The following is a 14,355-nucleotide window of genomic DNA, read 5'->3' as shown; positions in this document are numbered from 1 at the left end:
AGAGGTACTGTGGCTTGCGGCACAGTGCGCAAAAATCAAAGAGGCCTCCCTAGATCCCTGGTAGGGCAACCACTGAGAATGGGTGAAACTAGGGCTCTCCTCCATGCTAACATGCTGGTGGTTAAGTACAAGGACAAGAGAGACGTCCTTGTACTGACCAACATTCACACTAACGCCAGCTCCCCTGCTCCTGTACGAGGTACCACTACCACTGACCCCAAACCAGTTTGTATCCTGGACTACAACAGGCACATGGGAGGGGTGTATCTTTCAGATCAACCCCTGAATCCCTACAGTGCCACACGAAAAACGAAAGTGTGGTACAAAAAGCTGGCCGTACACTTTGTACAGATGGCAATGTGCAATGCGTACAGGCTATTTCATTCTGCAGGCCACAGAGGAACTTTCCTTCAGGCTGGGTTCACACCTGAGCGTTTTACAGCGCGTTCCTACGCGCTGTAAAACGCTCAACAAGGAGAAACCAATGTTTCCCTATGGGAATGGTTCTCACCTGGGCGTTTTACAGTGCGTACGAGCACGCTGTAAAACGCCCGACGCCCCAAGAAGTACAGGAGCTTCTTTGGGGCGTCTTGTCGCGCGTTCCCGTACATAGACTTTCGGAAATGCGCGACAATGGGCGTTCGCTTGTCTCTGTATGCGCGATTGCAAACGCCGGTACAATCGCGCATACAGAGCGCTCCATCGCGAACGCTCAGGTGTGAACCCAGCGTCAGTTCCAAGAGGTGGTTATCAAGGCCCTAATTTTTCAAATCGAGGCCGGGGAGGGTCCCAGTACTTCAGGAAGTTGCAGTGCCCGTGTTATACCAGGGTAATATTTTCCAGGTCAAGTCCCCAGACAGCAAGGAAGGGAAGGACCCAAAAAAGATGCAGGGCGTGTTCCAAAAGGGGAATAAGGAAAGACACCATTTACCACTGCAAAACCTGCCCTCAAAAACCTGGCCTGTGCATGCAGATGTGTTTCAGAATATACCACTCATCCATGGAGTATTAATTTAATTACATCCTTTATGTTCCCTGCAATATTTCCACTTTATATCTTTGATTTAGTCCACCTCGCTTGCATATCCACTTTCAAACAACTACAAATTCTTTTCTGCGAGACAACTGTTAGGTCAAAAGTTCCCTTTCCCCCTTTAAATCGTTCGGTGCTCTTTCCGAAATGGGGTCACTTCTTGGCGTTTTTAATTTCTGGGGACCTCAGGAATTTATTTAATGTGACATAACATTGCAGCTAAAATCCATGTGTTTTTTCAGGCCTGCAAAAAACATATTTTGCACTTTGCCTCTAGAGTCCTGCTGTGCGCCCATACAGCAGGCTACAAGCACATATGGGGTGTTTGCTAAATGGGGAACATATACTGGGGTGCAATTTCTCCTTTAACCCCTTGTGAATGTGAAAAATTGGAGTCTGCTAGTACCGCAATTTTTCATTTTTATAAATGTGTGCTTTGAAATGCTATCACAAGTATTTCTGTCTTCTGTGAGACACCTGTTTGCTGAAAAGTACCCTTTCTACTACTTAAAATGTTCGAACGGCGGTGCTGTTTCCAAAATGGGGTCACTAGTTGGGGTTTTTCATTTCTGGGGACCTCAGGAATTTATTTAATGCAACATGACATGGCAGCTAAAATTCATGTCTATTTATTCAGGCCTGCAAAAAACATATTTTGCACTTTGCCTTTAGAGCCCTGCTGTGTGCCCATACAGCAGGCTACAAGCACATATGGGGTGTTTTCTAAATGGGGAGAAAATGGGGAACATATACTGGGGTGCATTTTCTCCTTTAACCCCTTGCGAAAGTGAAAAATTGGGGTCTGCTAGTGATTTTTCATTTTTACAAATAAGTGCTTTGAAATGCTGTCACAAGTGTTTCTGTCTTCTGTGAGACACCTGTTTGCTGAAAAGTACCCTTTCTACTACTTAAAATGTTCATACGGGGGTGCTGTTTCCGAAATAGGGTCCAGTGTTGGGGTTTTTCAGTTCTGGGGACATCAGGAATTTATTGAATGCAACATGGCAGCTAAAATCCATGTCGGCCAATTCACGCCTGTCAGCAAAATTCATATTTTGCAGTTTGCCTGAGGGGCGCCCATACAGCAGGCCACATGTAAATATGGGGTGTTTCCTGAATAGGGAGAAAATAGGGAACACATCCTGGGGTGAATTTTCTCCTTTCCCCCTTTTTGTGAAAAAAAATTGGGGTTTGCTAGTAATTTTTTTTTTTCCCCCACAAATGTGTGCTTTGAAATGCTATCACAAGTGTTTCTGTCTTCTGTGAGACACCTGTTTGCTGAAATGTACCTTTTCTACCAATTAAAATGTTCATACGGGGTGCTGTTTCCGAAATGGGGTCACTAGTTGGGGTTTTTCATTTCTGGGGACCTCGGGAATTTATTTAATGCGAGGTGGCAGCTAAAATACATGTCTGCCAATTCAGGTCAGCAAAATTCATATTTAGCTGTTTGACTATAGAGCCCTGCCATGCGCCCATACATCATTTTTAGAGCACATATGGGGTGTTGGCATATTCGGGGAAAATGGGCAACAAAATGTGGGGTACCCCTTGTGAAAGAGAAAAATTTGGGTGTAAAGCAACTTATTCTGGAAAAAATTTAAATTTTTATTTTTCACAGCCAAGCGTTTCCTAATTCTGTGAAACGCCTGATGGGTTAAAGTGCTCACTACACACCTTGAAATATTCCTTGAGGGGTGTAGTTTCAGGAATGGGGTCACTTTTTGGGGGTTTCCACTGTAGGGGTACCTCAGGGTGCGTTCAATTGCAAGATGGTATCTATCAATTATTCCGGTGAAATCTGCCTTCCAGAAGCCATTTGGTGCTCCTTTCCTTCTGACCCCTGTGGTACGTCCATATAGCAATAAACAAGCACATATGGGGTATTGCTGTAATTAGAAAATAGGCAATAAATTAGGGGGTGCATTTTGTCCTGTTAGCCCTTGTGAAAGTGAAAAATGTGGGTGTAAAGCCACTTTTTCTGGGGAAAAAAAATATTTTTAATTTTTACAGCCGCCGAATTTCCTAATTCTGTGAAACAACTGATGGGTCTAAGTGCTCACTAGTACACAACTTGAAATATTCCTTAAGAGGTGTAGTTTTCAGAATGGGGGGACTTTTTGGGGTTTCCACTGTAGAGCCACCTCAGGGTGTCTTCATATGCGACATAGCTCCCAATTACCATTCCAGCTAAATCCACTCTCCAAAAGCCATAGGCCCCTTTCACACGGGCGGGAATTCCACGCGGGTGCAATGCATGAGTTGAACGCATTGCACCCGCACTGAATCAGGACCCATTGATTTCTATGGGGCTGTTCACATGAGCGGTGATTTTCACGCATCACTTGTGCGTTGCGTGAAAATCGCAGCAAGCTCTATTTTGTGCGTTTTTCACGCAAAGCAGGCCCCATAGAAGTGAATGGGGCTGCGTGAAAATCGCAAGCATCCGCAAGCAAGTGCGGATGTGGTGCGATTTTCACGCATGGTTGCTTGGAGACGATCGGGATGCGGACCCGATCATTATTATTTTCCCTTATAACATGGTTATAAGGGAAAATAATCGCATTCTGAATACAGAATGTTTAGTAAAATAGCGCTGGAGAGGTTAAAAAAAAATAAAAAATAATTTAACTCACCTTAATCCACTTGATCGCGCAGCCGGCATCTCTTCTGTCTTATTTCTTTGCTGTGTGCAGGAAAAGGACCTGTGGTGACATCACTTCGGTCATCACATGGTCCGTCACATGATCTTTTACCATGGTGATGGATCATGTGATGACCGGAGTGACGTCACCACAGGTCCTTTTCCTGCACACCTCGAAGAAAGAAGACAGAAGAGATGCCGGCTGCGCGATCAAGTGGATTAAGGTGAGTTAAAGGGCTTCTGTCACCCCACAACAGTCATTTTTTTGGGGGGGGCTAGTTACATTCATTATAGCGCGATATATGAGAATATAATGTTGTCACTTACTTTCATGCGGCCGTTTCTTGAGAAAACGAAGTTTTATAATATGCAAATCCGGTCTCTACCAGCAAGTAGGGCGTCTACTTGCTGGTAGCCGCCGCAGAAAACCGCCCCCTCGTCTTGTTGATTGACAGGGCCAGCCGTGATCTCCTCCTCCGGCCGGCCCTGTCAGTATTTCAAAAATCGCGCGCCTCTGTTCATTCGGCGCAGGCGCTCTGAGATGAGGAGGCTCGTCTCCTCAGAACTCCCTCAGTGCGCCTGCGCCGATGACATCACCGAAAGAGAAGACGTCATCGGCGCAGGCGCAGTGAGGGAGTTCTGAGGAGACGAGCCTCCTCATCTCAGAGCGCCTGCGCCGAATGAACAGAGGCGCGCGATTTTTGAAATACTGACAGGGCCGGCCGGAGGAGATCAAGGCTGGCCCTGTCAATCAACAAGACGAGGGGGCGGTTTTCTGCGGCGGCTACCAGCAAGTAGACGCCCTACTTGCTGGTAGAGACCGGATTTGCATATTATAAAACTTTGTTTTCTCAAGAAACGGCCGCATGAAAGTAAGTGACAACATTATATTCTCATATATCGCGCTATAATGAATGTAACTAGCCCCAAAAAAAAAAAAGACTGTTGTGGGGTGACAGAAGCCCTTTAAAAATGTTTTTTTTTTTCCGGCTGCGCAATCAAGTGGATTAAGGTGAGTTAAATATTTTTTTATTTTTTTTAACCCCTCCAGCGCTATTTTACTATGCATTCTGTATTCAGAATGCTATTATTTTCCCTTATAACCATGTTAGGCCTCTTTCACACTTGCGTTGTCCGGATCCGGCGTGTACTCCACTTGCCGGAATTACACGCCGGATCCGGAAAAACGCAAGTGTACTGAAAGCATTTGAAGACGGATCCATCTTCAAAATGCTTTCAGTGTTACTATGGCAGCCAGGACGCTATTAAAGTCCTGGTTGCCATAGTAGTAGTGGGGAGCGGGGGAGCGGTATACTTACAGTCCGCGCGGCTCCCGGGGCGCTCCAGAATGACGTCAGAGCGCCCCATGCGCATGGATGACGTGCCATGCGATCATGTGATCCATGAGCTTGGGGCGCCCTGACGTCACTCTGGAGCGCCCCGGGAGCTGCGCGGACGGTAAGTATACTGCTCCCCGGCTCCCCACTACACTTTACCATGGCTGCCAGGACTTTAGCGTCCCGGCAGCCATGGTAACCATTGATAAAAAGCTAAACGTCGGATCCGGTAATGCGCCGAAACGACGTTTAGCTTAAGGCCGGATCCGGATCAATGCCTTTCAATGGGCATTCATTCCGGATCCGGCCTTGCGGCAAGTCTTCAGGATTTTTGGCCGGAGCAAAAAGCGCAGCATGCTGCGGTATTTTCTCCGGCCAAAAAACGTTCCGTTCCGGAACTGAAGACATCCTGATGCATCCTGAACGGATTTCACTCCATTCAGAATGCATTAGGATAAAACTGATCAGGATTCTTCCGGCATAGAGCCCCGACGACGGAACTCTATGCCGGAAGAAAAAAACGCAGATGTGAAAGAGCCCTTATAAGGGAAAATAATACAATCTACAGAACACCTTCTTCTGTGAAGAAGTTCGGGTTTGGGTTCCAAACATGCAGATTTTTCTAACGCGCGTGCAAATCCCGCATGTTCCCGCAACGCACCCGCACCTTTTCCCGCAACGCCCGTGTGAAACAGGCCATATGGTGTTCCTTCCACTCTGAAGCCTGCTGTGCGCCCATCAGGTTTTGAGCACACATGGGGTGTTTCTGTAAACTCCAGATTCAAGGTAATAGATTTAGGCTAGGTCTACACGACATTTGTCGCGCGTCAGATAGGGCGCAACATTTGTCGTGCGACATTTTGTTGCACTAATGTTGCGCGACAATTTTTATAATGGCAGTCTATGGTGTCGCACTGCAACATGCGAAATGCTGCTGTTGCGACACAACAGTCGCAGAAAAATCCATCTCGAATGAATTTTCTGCGACTGTTGCGTCGCAGTCACAGCATGTTGCAGTGCGACAGCATAGACTGCCATTATAAAAATTGTCGCGCGACAAATGTCGTTGTGTAGACCTAGCCTTAGAGTTTTGTTTGGCTGTTAACCCTTGATGTGTTGCAGAAAAAATTTATAAAAATTTAAAATGTGCTAAAAAAGTTAAATTTTGAAATTTCATTTAATTCTCGTAAACCTAAAGGGTTAAGAAAGTTTGTAAAATCAGTTTTGAATAGCTTGAAGGGTGTAGTTTTTAAAATGGGGTGATTTATGGGTGATTTCTAATATGTAAGCCCCAGAAAGTGACTTCATAACTGAACTGGTCCTGAAAAAATTGGGGTTTGGAAATGTTCTTAAAAATTTTAAGATTTGCTTCTAAACTTCTAAGGCTACTTTCACACTAGCGTTCGATCGGATCCGTTCTGAACGGATCCGATCATAATAATGCAGACGGAGGCTCCGTTCAGAACGGATCCGTCTGCATTATATTGGCATATAAAAGCTAAGTGTGAAAATAGCCTCGTACGGATCCGTCCAGACTTTCAATGTAAAGTCAATGGGGGACGGATCCGCTTGAAGATTGAGCCATATTGTGGCATCTTCAAACGGATCCGTCCCCATTGACTTCCATTGTAAGTCTGGACGGATCCGCACGCCTCCGCACGGCCAGGCGGACACCCGAATGCTGTAAGCAGCGTTCAGCTGTCCGCCTGTCCGTGCGGAGGCGAGCGGAGCGGAGGCTGAACGCCGCCAGACTGATACATTCTGAGCGGATCCGCATCCATTCAGACTGCATCAGGGCTGGACGGAAGCGTTCGGGTCCGCTCGTGAGCCCCTTCAAACGGAGCTCACGAGCGGACCGACGAACGCTAGTGTGAAAGTAGCCTAAGCCTTCTAACGTCCCAAAAAAATAAAAAATAAATCTAATCTCATTTTCAAAATGATCCAAACATGAAGTAGACCTATTTTGGAGTTATTACTATTTATCTAAAATAGTAAAAAAAAAAAAATTATATAAATTTGGGGGTTTTTTATAAATAAAAAAGAAATTTTTGGACTCAAATTTACCACTGTCATGAAGTACAATATGTGACGAGAAAACAATCTCAGAATGGCCCGGATAAGTAAAAGCGTTTTAAAGTTATCAACACATAAAGTGACACTGGTCAGATTTGCTAAAAATGGCCTGTGTGGAAAGGTGAAAAATGGCTCGCTTCTGAAGGGGTTAACAGCATGAGGTAATGCTGGCAGTTCTATATGCGTTTTTGAGGTGACAGGTTCTCTTTAACTTGGTCAGTATTTTTTGTTGGGAAAGGCGGCAACCAATCAGATTCCACCTCTCATTTTTCGGAGCTCTTTTGGAAAATGAAAGTTGGAGTCTGATTGGTTGCTACGGGCAACTATCAGTTCTGATAAATCTTCCCGTGTCGGACACTATGGTTACTGTTAGGGGTGTGGTCAGCATGTAGGGACGGGGCTGACCTGTAATATCTGCATCTACAACTCTAACAAGATGTGGCCTTTGGCCTGTATGCTGTATCTACAGACTACTCACCTCCCGCCGTCACCACTGTACTTTACCCAATGTCCCTTAGTTTTTACTCCTGTTGTCATGTGATGTGACGAGCCATGCTGTGATTGGCTGGCGATATGAGAGAGGCGGAGCCAGCTGTCTGGTGTGAGCGGTGACAGGTCTGCCGCTGGTCTTCTTGTCAGCGCTGCTCTCCGGACATCATGGCCACGGTCACCCGGCTGCTGGAGTGGGTGTTCTTCTTCTACTTCTTCTCCCACATTCCTATCACGCTGTTGGTGGACCTGCAGGCCGTGCTCCCCGCCAGCTGGTACCCGCAGGAGGTCAGTATCCGGCGCCCATGTAATACAGTGGGGGCTGCGCTGAGGAAACCAACAGAATGGGGAGCAGTTGCCCATGGCAACCTATCACCTCCAACTCTCATTGGTCTGCAGCACTCTGGTTGCTATGGACAGTTGCATAATTTTCTATTGCACTTAATGAGGGTCATTTATCAAAACTGGTGTAAAGGGAAACGGGCTTAGTTGCCCCTAGCAACCAATCAGATTCCACATTTCATTTTCCAGAGCTCCTTAGGAAAATAAAAGGTGGAATCTGGTAACTATCGGCAACTAAAGAAGTTTTCCTTTACACCAATTTGATAAATATCCCCCAAGGTGTTCAGTGGACCCCGATGAGTGTCTAGGACAGGGATCAGCAACCTCTGGCACTCCAGCTGTTCTGAAACTACAACTCCCACAATCCTCCTTTCTCTTCTACGGGAGTTACAATGTGCATGCTGGGAGTTGTAGTTTCACAGCAGCTGGAGTGCCAAAGGTTGATGATCCCTGGTCTAGAATGACGCCCATTCACACATTGCGGCTGCGGTTACTTTTTTCTTGGCACTTGTTACTTTAATAGGAAAAGATCTTCACTATAAGGGGTTTCAATGGGCCCTTTAAGGTGGAAACGCCGCAGGCACCTCACTTGTTTGCTCTTTTAGGCTGTATTCACATGATACAGATTTGTTGAAGAAATGTCTGCTGTATGTAAATAGGGTTGTTTCTGCAGCATGTGCATGGATTTCTGCAAGCCCCATTCAGATGGAGGATGGGACAGGCACAGTTCCTTCAGCAGATCTGCCACGTGTGAATTCACCCTTAGTGACCCATATTACATCCAGAACACCATGTGACGTCACTGCACCACATTGAGGCAGGTCACGTGACAAAATGACTGGCACAGACTGGTCATCCGATCCCCATTTCTGCATTATAATCGGAGGAGGAAGGGCCAGTAATTACTATGCAGTCTGCCCGTGGTTTCCTGTGTGGTTCTTTGCCACCGTAATGTGCGGCCCCTAATGGTCTTGATTCAGAATATGAAGTAATGCCTCATGGGAGGAAATCATACCTACGGCTTAAAACACGCCTGTCAGCAGGATCAACCCTATCAAACATGCCATATTAGGCTACTTTCACACTAGCGTTCATAGGTCCATTCGTGAGCTCCGTTTGAAGGAGCTCACGAGCGGACCCGAACGCCTCCGTCCAGCCCTGATGCAGTCTGAATGGAGCGGATCCGCTCAGACTGCATCAGTTTGGCGGCGTTCAGCCTCCGCTCCGCTCGCCTCCGCACGGACAGGCGGACAGCTGAACGCTGCTTGCAGCGTTCAGCTGTCCGCCTGGCCGTGCCGAGGCGAGCGGATCCGTTCAGACTTACAATGTAAGTCAATGGGAACGGATCCGCTTGAAGATGTCACCATATGGCTCAATCTTCAAGCGGATCCGTCCCCCATTGACTTTACATTGAAAGTCTGAACGGATCCGCTCAGGCATCTTGCGCACTTAGAATTTTTTCTAAGTTATTAATGCAGACGGATCCGTACTGAACGGAGCCTCCGTCTGCATTAATATGATCGGATCCGTTCAGAACAGATCCGATCGAACGCTAGTGTGAAAGTAGCCTTACCTGTGGGGGTTGATCCTGCTGATCAAAATGATTCCTGTCTTGTGAAAATAAGTTGCAGCTTTCCCAAGAAAATATACATTTATTCTGCAGGCAGATGAGTGCTTCAGTGCACTGGGGGTGGAGTCTTGCACTAGAAAGCTAAGGTGCACTGACAGGCTAGGCCCCTCCCCTCAGTGCACTGAAGCCCTCATTTGCATACAGAATATAAGTCTTCTTTTCTCAGTAATGACATTACTGAATTTCACAAGACAGGAATTATTTGGATCAGCAGGATCAACCCTACCAGGCAATCAGGGTCGATCCTGCTGATCGGTGATCTTTAATTCTGCCACACTTAATACGTAAAAGCTTTCTGTAGCTGTTTTTAGCTTTTTTTTGCCATATGTCTGTATGAACGCTTGTTCCATTTTCTGTCCATCAGCTGCTTGATTTGATGAAATGGTACTGTGTCACCTTTAAAGACCACCTGATGTTGAACCCCCCTCCCTGGTTTAAGAGCTTCGTATACTGTGAAGCCATTGTGCAGCTTCCGTTTTTCCCCGTGGCGACATATGCCTTCTTTAAAGGTGAGTAGTGTTCCGTCACGCAGATGTCTTTGTATGTCCTTCCTCTGTTCGCAGCCCGTCTTAATTCATTGTAGATTTTGTTAGATTTAGGCCTCCTGCACACGAACGTTTTTTTACACGGTCCGCAAAAACGGGGTCCGTAGGTCCGTGATCCGTGACCGTTTTTCCGTCCGTGGGTCTTCCTTGATTTTTGGAGGATCCACGGACATGAAAAAAAAAGTCATTTTGGTGTCCGCCTGGCCGTGCGGAGCCAAACGGATCCGTCCTGAATTACAATGCAAGTCAATGGGGACGGATCCGTTTGATGTTGACACAATATGGTGCCATTTCAAACGGATCCGTCCCCATTGACTTTCAATGTAAAGTCTGGAGTTCTGTTATACCATCGGATTGGAGTTTTCTCCAATCCGATGGTATATTTTAACTTGTAGCGTCCCCATCACCATGGGAACGCCTCTATGTTAGAATATACTGTCGGATATGAGCTACATCGTGAAACTCATTTCCGACAGTATATTCTAACACAGAGGCGTTCCCATGGTGATGGAGACGCTTCAGGTTAGAATATACAAAAAAACTGTGTACATGACTGCCCCCTGTGTGCGCGCCCCCCCAACCCCCCCCCCCCCTCCCTCTATTGTAATAATAGCATTGGGGCCAGTGTGCCCCCCCCCGATCATCGGTGGCAGCGGAGTAGAAGATTCATACTTACCTGGCTGCTGCGATCTTTGTGTCCGGCCGGGAGCTCCTCCTACTGGTAAGTGACAGGTCTGTGCGGCGCATTGCTGTCTCTTACCAGTAGGAGGAGCTCCCGGCCGGACGCAGACATCGCAGCAGCCAGCAGCCAGGTAAGTATGAAAATCTTCTACTCCGCTGCCACCGATGATCGGGGGGGGGGGGGGGGCACACTGGCCCCAATGCTATTATTACAATAGAGGGAGGGAGGGAGGGGGGGGGGGGTTTGGAGGGGCGCGCACACTGGCCCCAATGCTATTATTACAATAGAGGGAGGGAGGGGGGGGGGGGGGTTGGGGGGTGCGCACACTGGCCCCAATGTATTAAAACAATAGAGGGAGGGAGGGGGGGGTTGGGGGCGCGCGCACACTGGCCCCAATGTATTAAAACAATAGAGGGAGGGAGGGAGGGGGGTGCGCACACTGGCCACCAACGAGTTAACAACAGGGGAGGGGGGGGCCGCACAATGATATTCAAACTGGGGAGGGGGGGGGTCTGCCCCCTGCTGCCTGGCAGCCCTGATCTCTTACAGGGGGATATGATAGTACAATTAACCCCTTCAGGTGCCGCACTATCATATCCCCCTGTAAGAGATCGGGTGCTGCCAGGCAGCAGGGGGCAGTCTTGTACACAGTTTGTAGTGTATTCTAACTAGAAGCGTCCCATCACCATGGGAACGCTTCTGTGTTAGAATATACTGTCGGATCTGAGTTTTCACGAAGTGAAAACTCAGCTCTGAAAAAGCTTTTATGCAGACGGATCTTCGGATCCGTCTGTATGAAAATAACCTTCGGCCACGGATCACGGACACGGATGCCAATCTTGTGTGCATCCGTGTTCTTTCACGGACCCATTGACTTAAATGGGCACGTGAACCGTTGGCCGTGAAAAAAATAGGACAGGTCATATTTTTTTCACGGCCAGGAAACACGGCTCACGGATGCGGCTGCCAAACGGTGCATTTTCCGATTTTTCCACGGACCCATTGAAAGTCAATGGGTCCGTGAAAAAAAACGGAAAACGGCACAATGGCCACGGATGCACACAACGTTCGTGTGCAGGAGGCCTTAGGGTCCATTCAAACATCCGTATGTGTTTTGCAGATCCGCAAAACACGGACACGGCAATGTGCGTTCCGCATTTTGCGGACCGCACATCACCAGCACTATAATAGAAAATGCCTAATGCGGACAAGAATAGGACATGTTCTATTTTTTTTTTCGGGAACGGAATTGCGGAGCCAGAAGTGCGGATCCGCATTTCCGGATCCAGACAGCACATAGTGTGGCCCCATAGAAATGAATGGGTCCGCAATTCCGTTCCGCAAAATGCGGAACAGAATTGCGGACGTGTGAATGGAGCCTTAGGCCTCATGCAAAGGCCCGTAGTTTCTGTCCGCATTTTTTGTGGATCGGATATGGACACATTAACTTCAATGGGGCCGCAAAAGATGGGGACAGCAAACCGTGTTCTGTCTGCATCCACACCCTGATTCCGCGACCCTGCAGAAAAGATAGGACATGTCCGTTTCTGGTGGCGTGCACTCGGCCATGTTTTGTGGATCCACAATTAGCAGACTGCAAAATGTATACGGTCGTGTGCATGAGGCCTTACGTGGATTCCGCTCATGCACCCTACAATGATGGAGGTGATGGTCCAGTCACAAGCTCCAGAATTTTTTTGCCATTCTTCTATTATTTCTACTAGAAGTTTATAAATCATTTCCCAGCAGGCTGCAGTGAGGGTACAGATGGGTGTTACCAGTTGGGGGGTGTCCCTACACAGTCTGGCACTGATTGGATAATGTCAGACTGTGCAAGGACACCCCCCCAACTGGTAACACCCATCTGTACCCTCACTGCAGCCTGCAGGGAAATGATTTATAAACTTCTAGTAGAAATAACAGAGGAATGGCACAAAATAGAGGCTTAGGAATAATATGCCCCAGAATTATTACAAGTGGTTGCTACAACAGGCACGTCAGGAGAGGGGATAGGTAAGTCTTGGCTGCAGATTCCTGCCCTGCATTAGACTTTTGCCAATCCTGACCATGTGAACATACCCCTACATGTTTACAAAGTGCTTTCTTTGCAATGCTTGTCCTGTCTCCAGGCCTTCAGTTATAATGATGATAAAGCTTGTAGCTGTTCCCTGTCAGTGAGGACTAATTCTCAGTTTCTGCTCCTTCCATATTTAGGAGGATGTCGCTGGATCAGGATTCCTGCCATTGTCTATTCTTCTCATGTAGCCACTACAGTCTTGCCAATTCTCGCTCACCTTCTTTATGGTGACTTCCCAAAAACAAGCCAAGTGGATTCTCCTACCGCGCAGGAGCGTCTGACTCTAGTGTCTGTATACGCCCCCTACCTGGTGATCCCGGTACTGATCCTGCTCACCATGTTGTTTAGCCCTCAGTATTGTAAAGAAGAAAAACGGAAGAGAAAATAAACCAAGATTTTATAAACATAAGACGTCTTAATCCATCCTAATTGTAGAGTTAAGTATGGACAGTGGCGATGAGTGTCTGGTTATTTTTCATATAAATATTTGTTTATCTTGAGTGTTTTTTATTAATTTTAGGACCACCTTCTGCTCTTCACCTATGTATTACCATCTGGACATTTGTGGCTTCGGGTACTTTCACACTTGCAGCAGAGGAATACAGCAGGCTGCCTGCCGGATCCGTCAAAACCTATGGCAACTGATGGCATTTTAAGACTGATCAGGATCCTGATCCGTCTTACAAATGCATTGAAATGCCGGATCCGTCTTTCCGGTGTCATCCGGAAAAAAAACAGATCCGGCATTTATTGTTTCCAAATTTTTAGCGGTCTGCACATGCGCAGACCAGAAGGACGTTTCCGGCATTGCAGTATTTTGAATGCCGGATCCGGCACTAATACATTCCTATGTAAAAAAAAATAAAAATAAATGCATGTGTTCCGGATTTTTGGCCGGAGATAAAACCGTAGCATGCTGCGGTATTATCTCTGTCCTGAACAGTCAAAAAGACTGAACTGAAGACATCCTGATGCATCCTGAACAGATTACTCTCCATTCAGAATGCATGGTGATAAAACTGATCTAGTTCTTTTCCGGTATTGAGTCCCTAGGATGGAACTCTATGCCGGAAAAGAAAAACGCTAGTGTGAAAGTACCCTTATTGATATGATATGCCAAACATCTCCGAAATGCTGTCCACTGCAAATGAAGAGCAAGCTGTGCATGAGCGGCCACCATAAAATGGTCGAGCTGCACCGTTTGGACATTTACAGCGTATCCTATCGATATACAATAAATGTCCAGATGGGAGTACCCCGTTAAGATCCATTTACATGGTGCAATCATCAGCACTGTGTGGACCAATACTTATTAGTGCTCTCATTGTTGTCAATGATGGGGTAATGGGGCAGTGATCAGGAATGGGCGTTCACCCGATCATAACCACCCGATGCATAAGTGAGCCTTTACAAGGTGGAGGAAAAGGGATGTTTAGCAGAAAGGAGTGAGGCATGAAATGTGCCAATATTTTTGGCCGAACAAAATTGGTCTAAAACCAACCA

The 14,355-nt window shown here is 47.0% G+C and overlaps 2 protein-coding genes across 2 annotated transcripts in view; one reads left to right on the top strand and one right to left on the bottom strand.

The window, feature by feature from the left end:
- LOC122932506 (putative nuclease HARBI1) overlaps positions 1–7,606 on the bottom strand; it is a 38,930-nt gene extending 31,324 nt beyond the window's left edge. The window contains exon 1 of the mRNA XM_044286968.1: positions 7,566–7,606. The gene's annotated coding sequence lies outside the window, so the exon portion shown is untranslated. The remainder of the gene's footprint in view (positions 1–7,565) is intronic.
- Positions 7,607–7,668: 62 nt separating this feature from the next.
- Positions 7,669–13,261, top strand: TMEM97 (transmembrane protein 97). Its single transcript, XM_044287444.1, has 3 exons — positions 7,669–7,864; positions 9,913–10,057; positions 12,990–13,261. The coding sequence occupies exons 1-3, from the start codon at positions 7,745–7,747 to the stop codon at positions 13,238–13,240; spliced, it is 516 nt and encodes a 171-aa protein (XP_044143379.1). The 5' UTR covers positions 7,669–7,744; the 3' UTR covers positions 13,241–13,261.
- The last annotated feature ends 1,094 nt before the right edge of the window (positions 13,262–14,355 follow it).

The sequence above is a fragment of the Bufo gargarizans genome, chromosome 3 (genome assembly GCF_014858855.1).
Source record: "Bufo gargarizans isolate SCDJY-AF-19 chromosome 3, ASM1485885v1, whole genome shotgun sequence".
Taxonomy (NCBI): Eukaryota; Metazoa; Chordata; class Amphibia; order Anura; family Bufonidae; genus Bufo; species Bufo gargarizans.
This window is presented reverse-complemented; position numbering and strand designations above follow the sequence as displayed.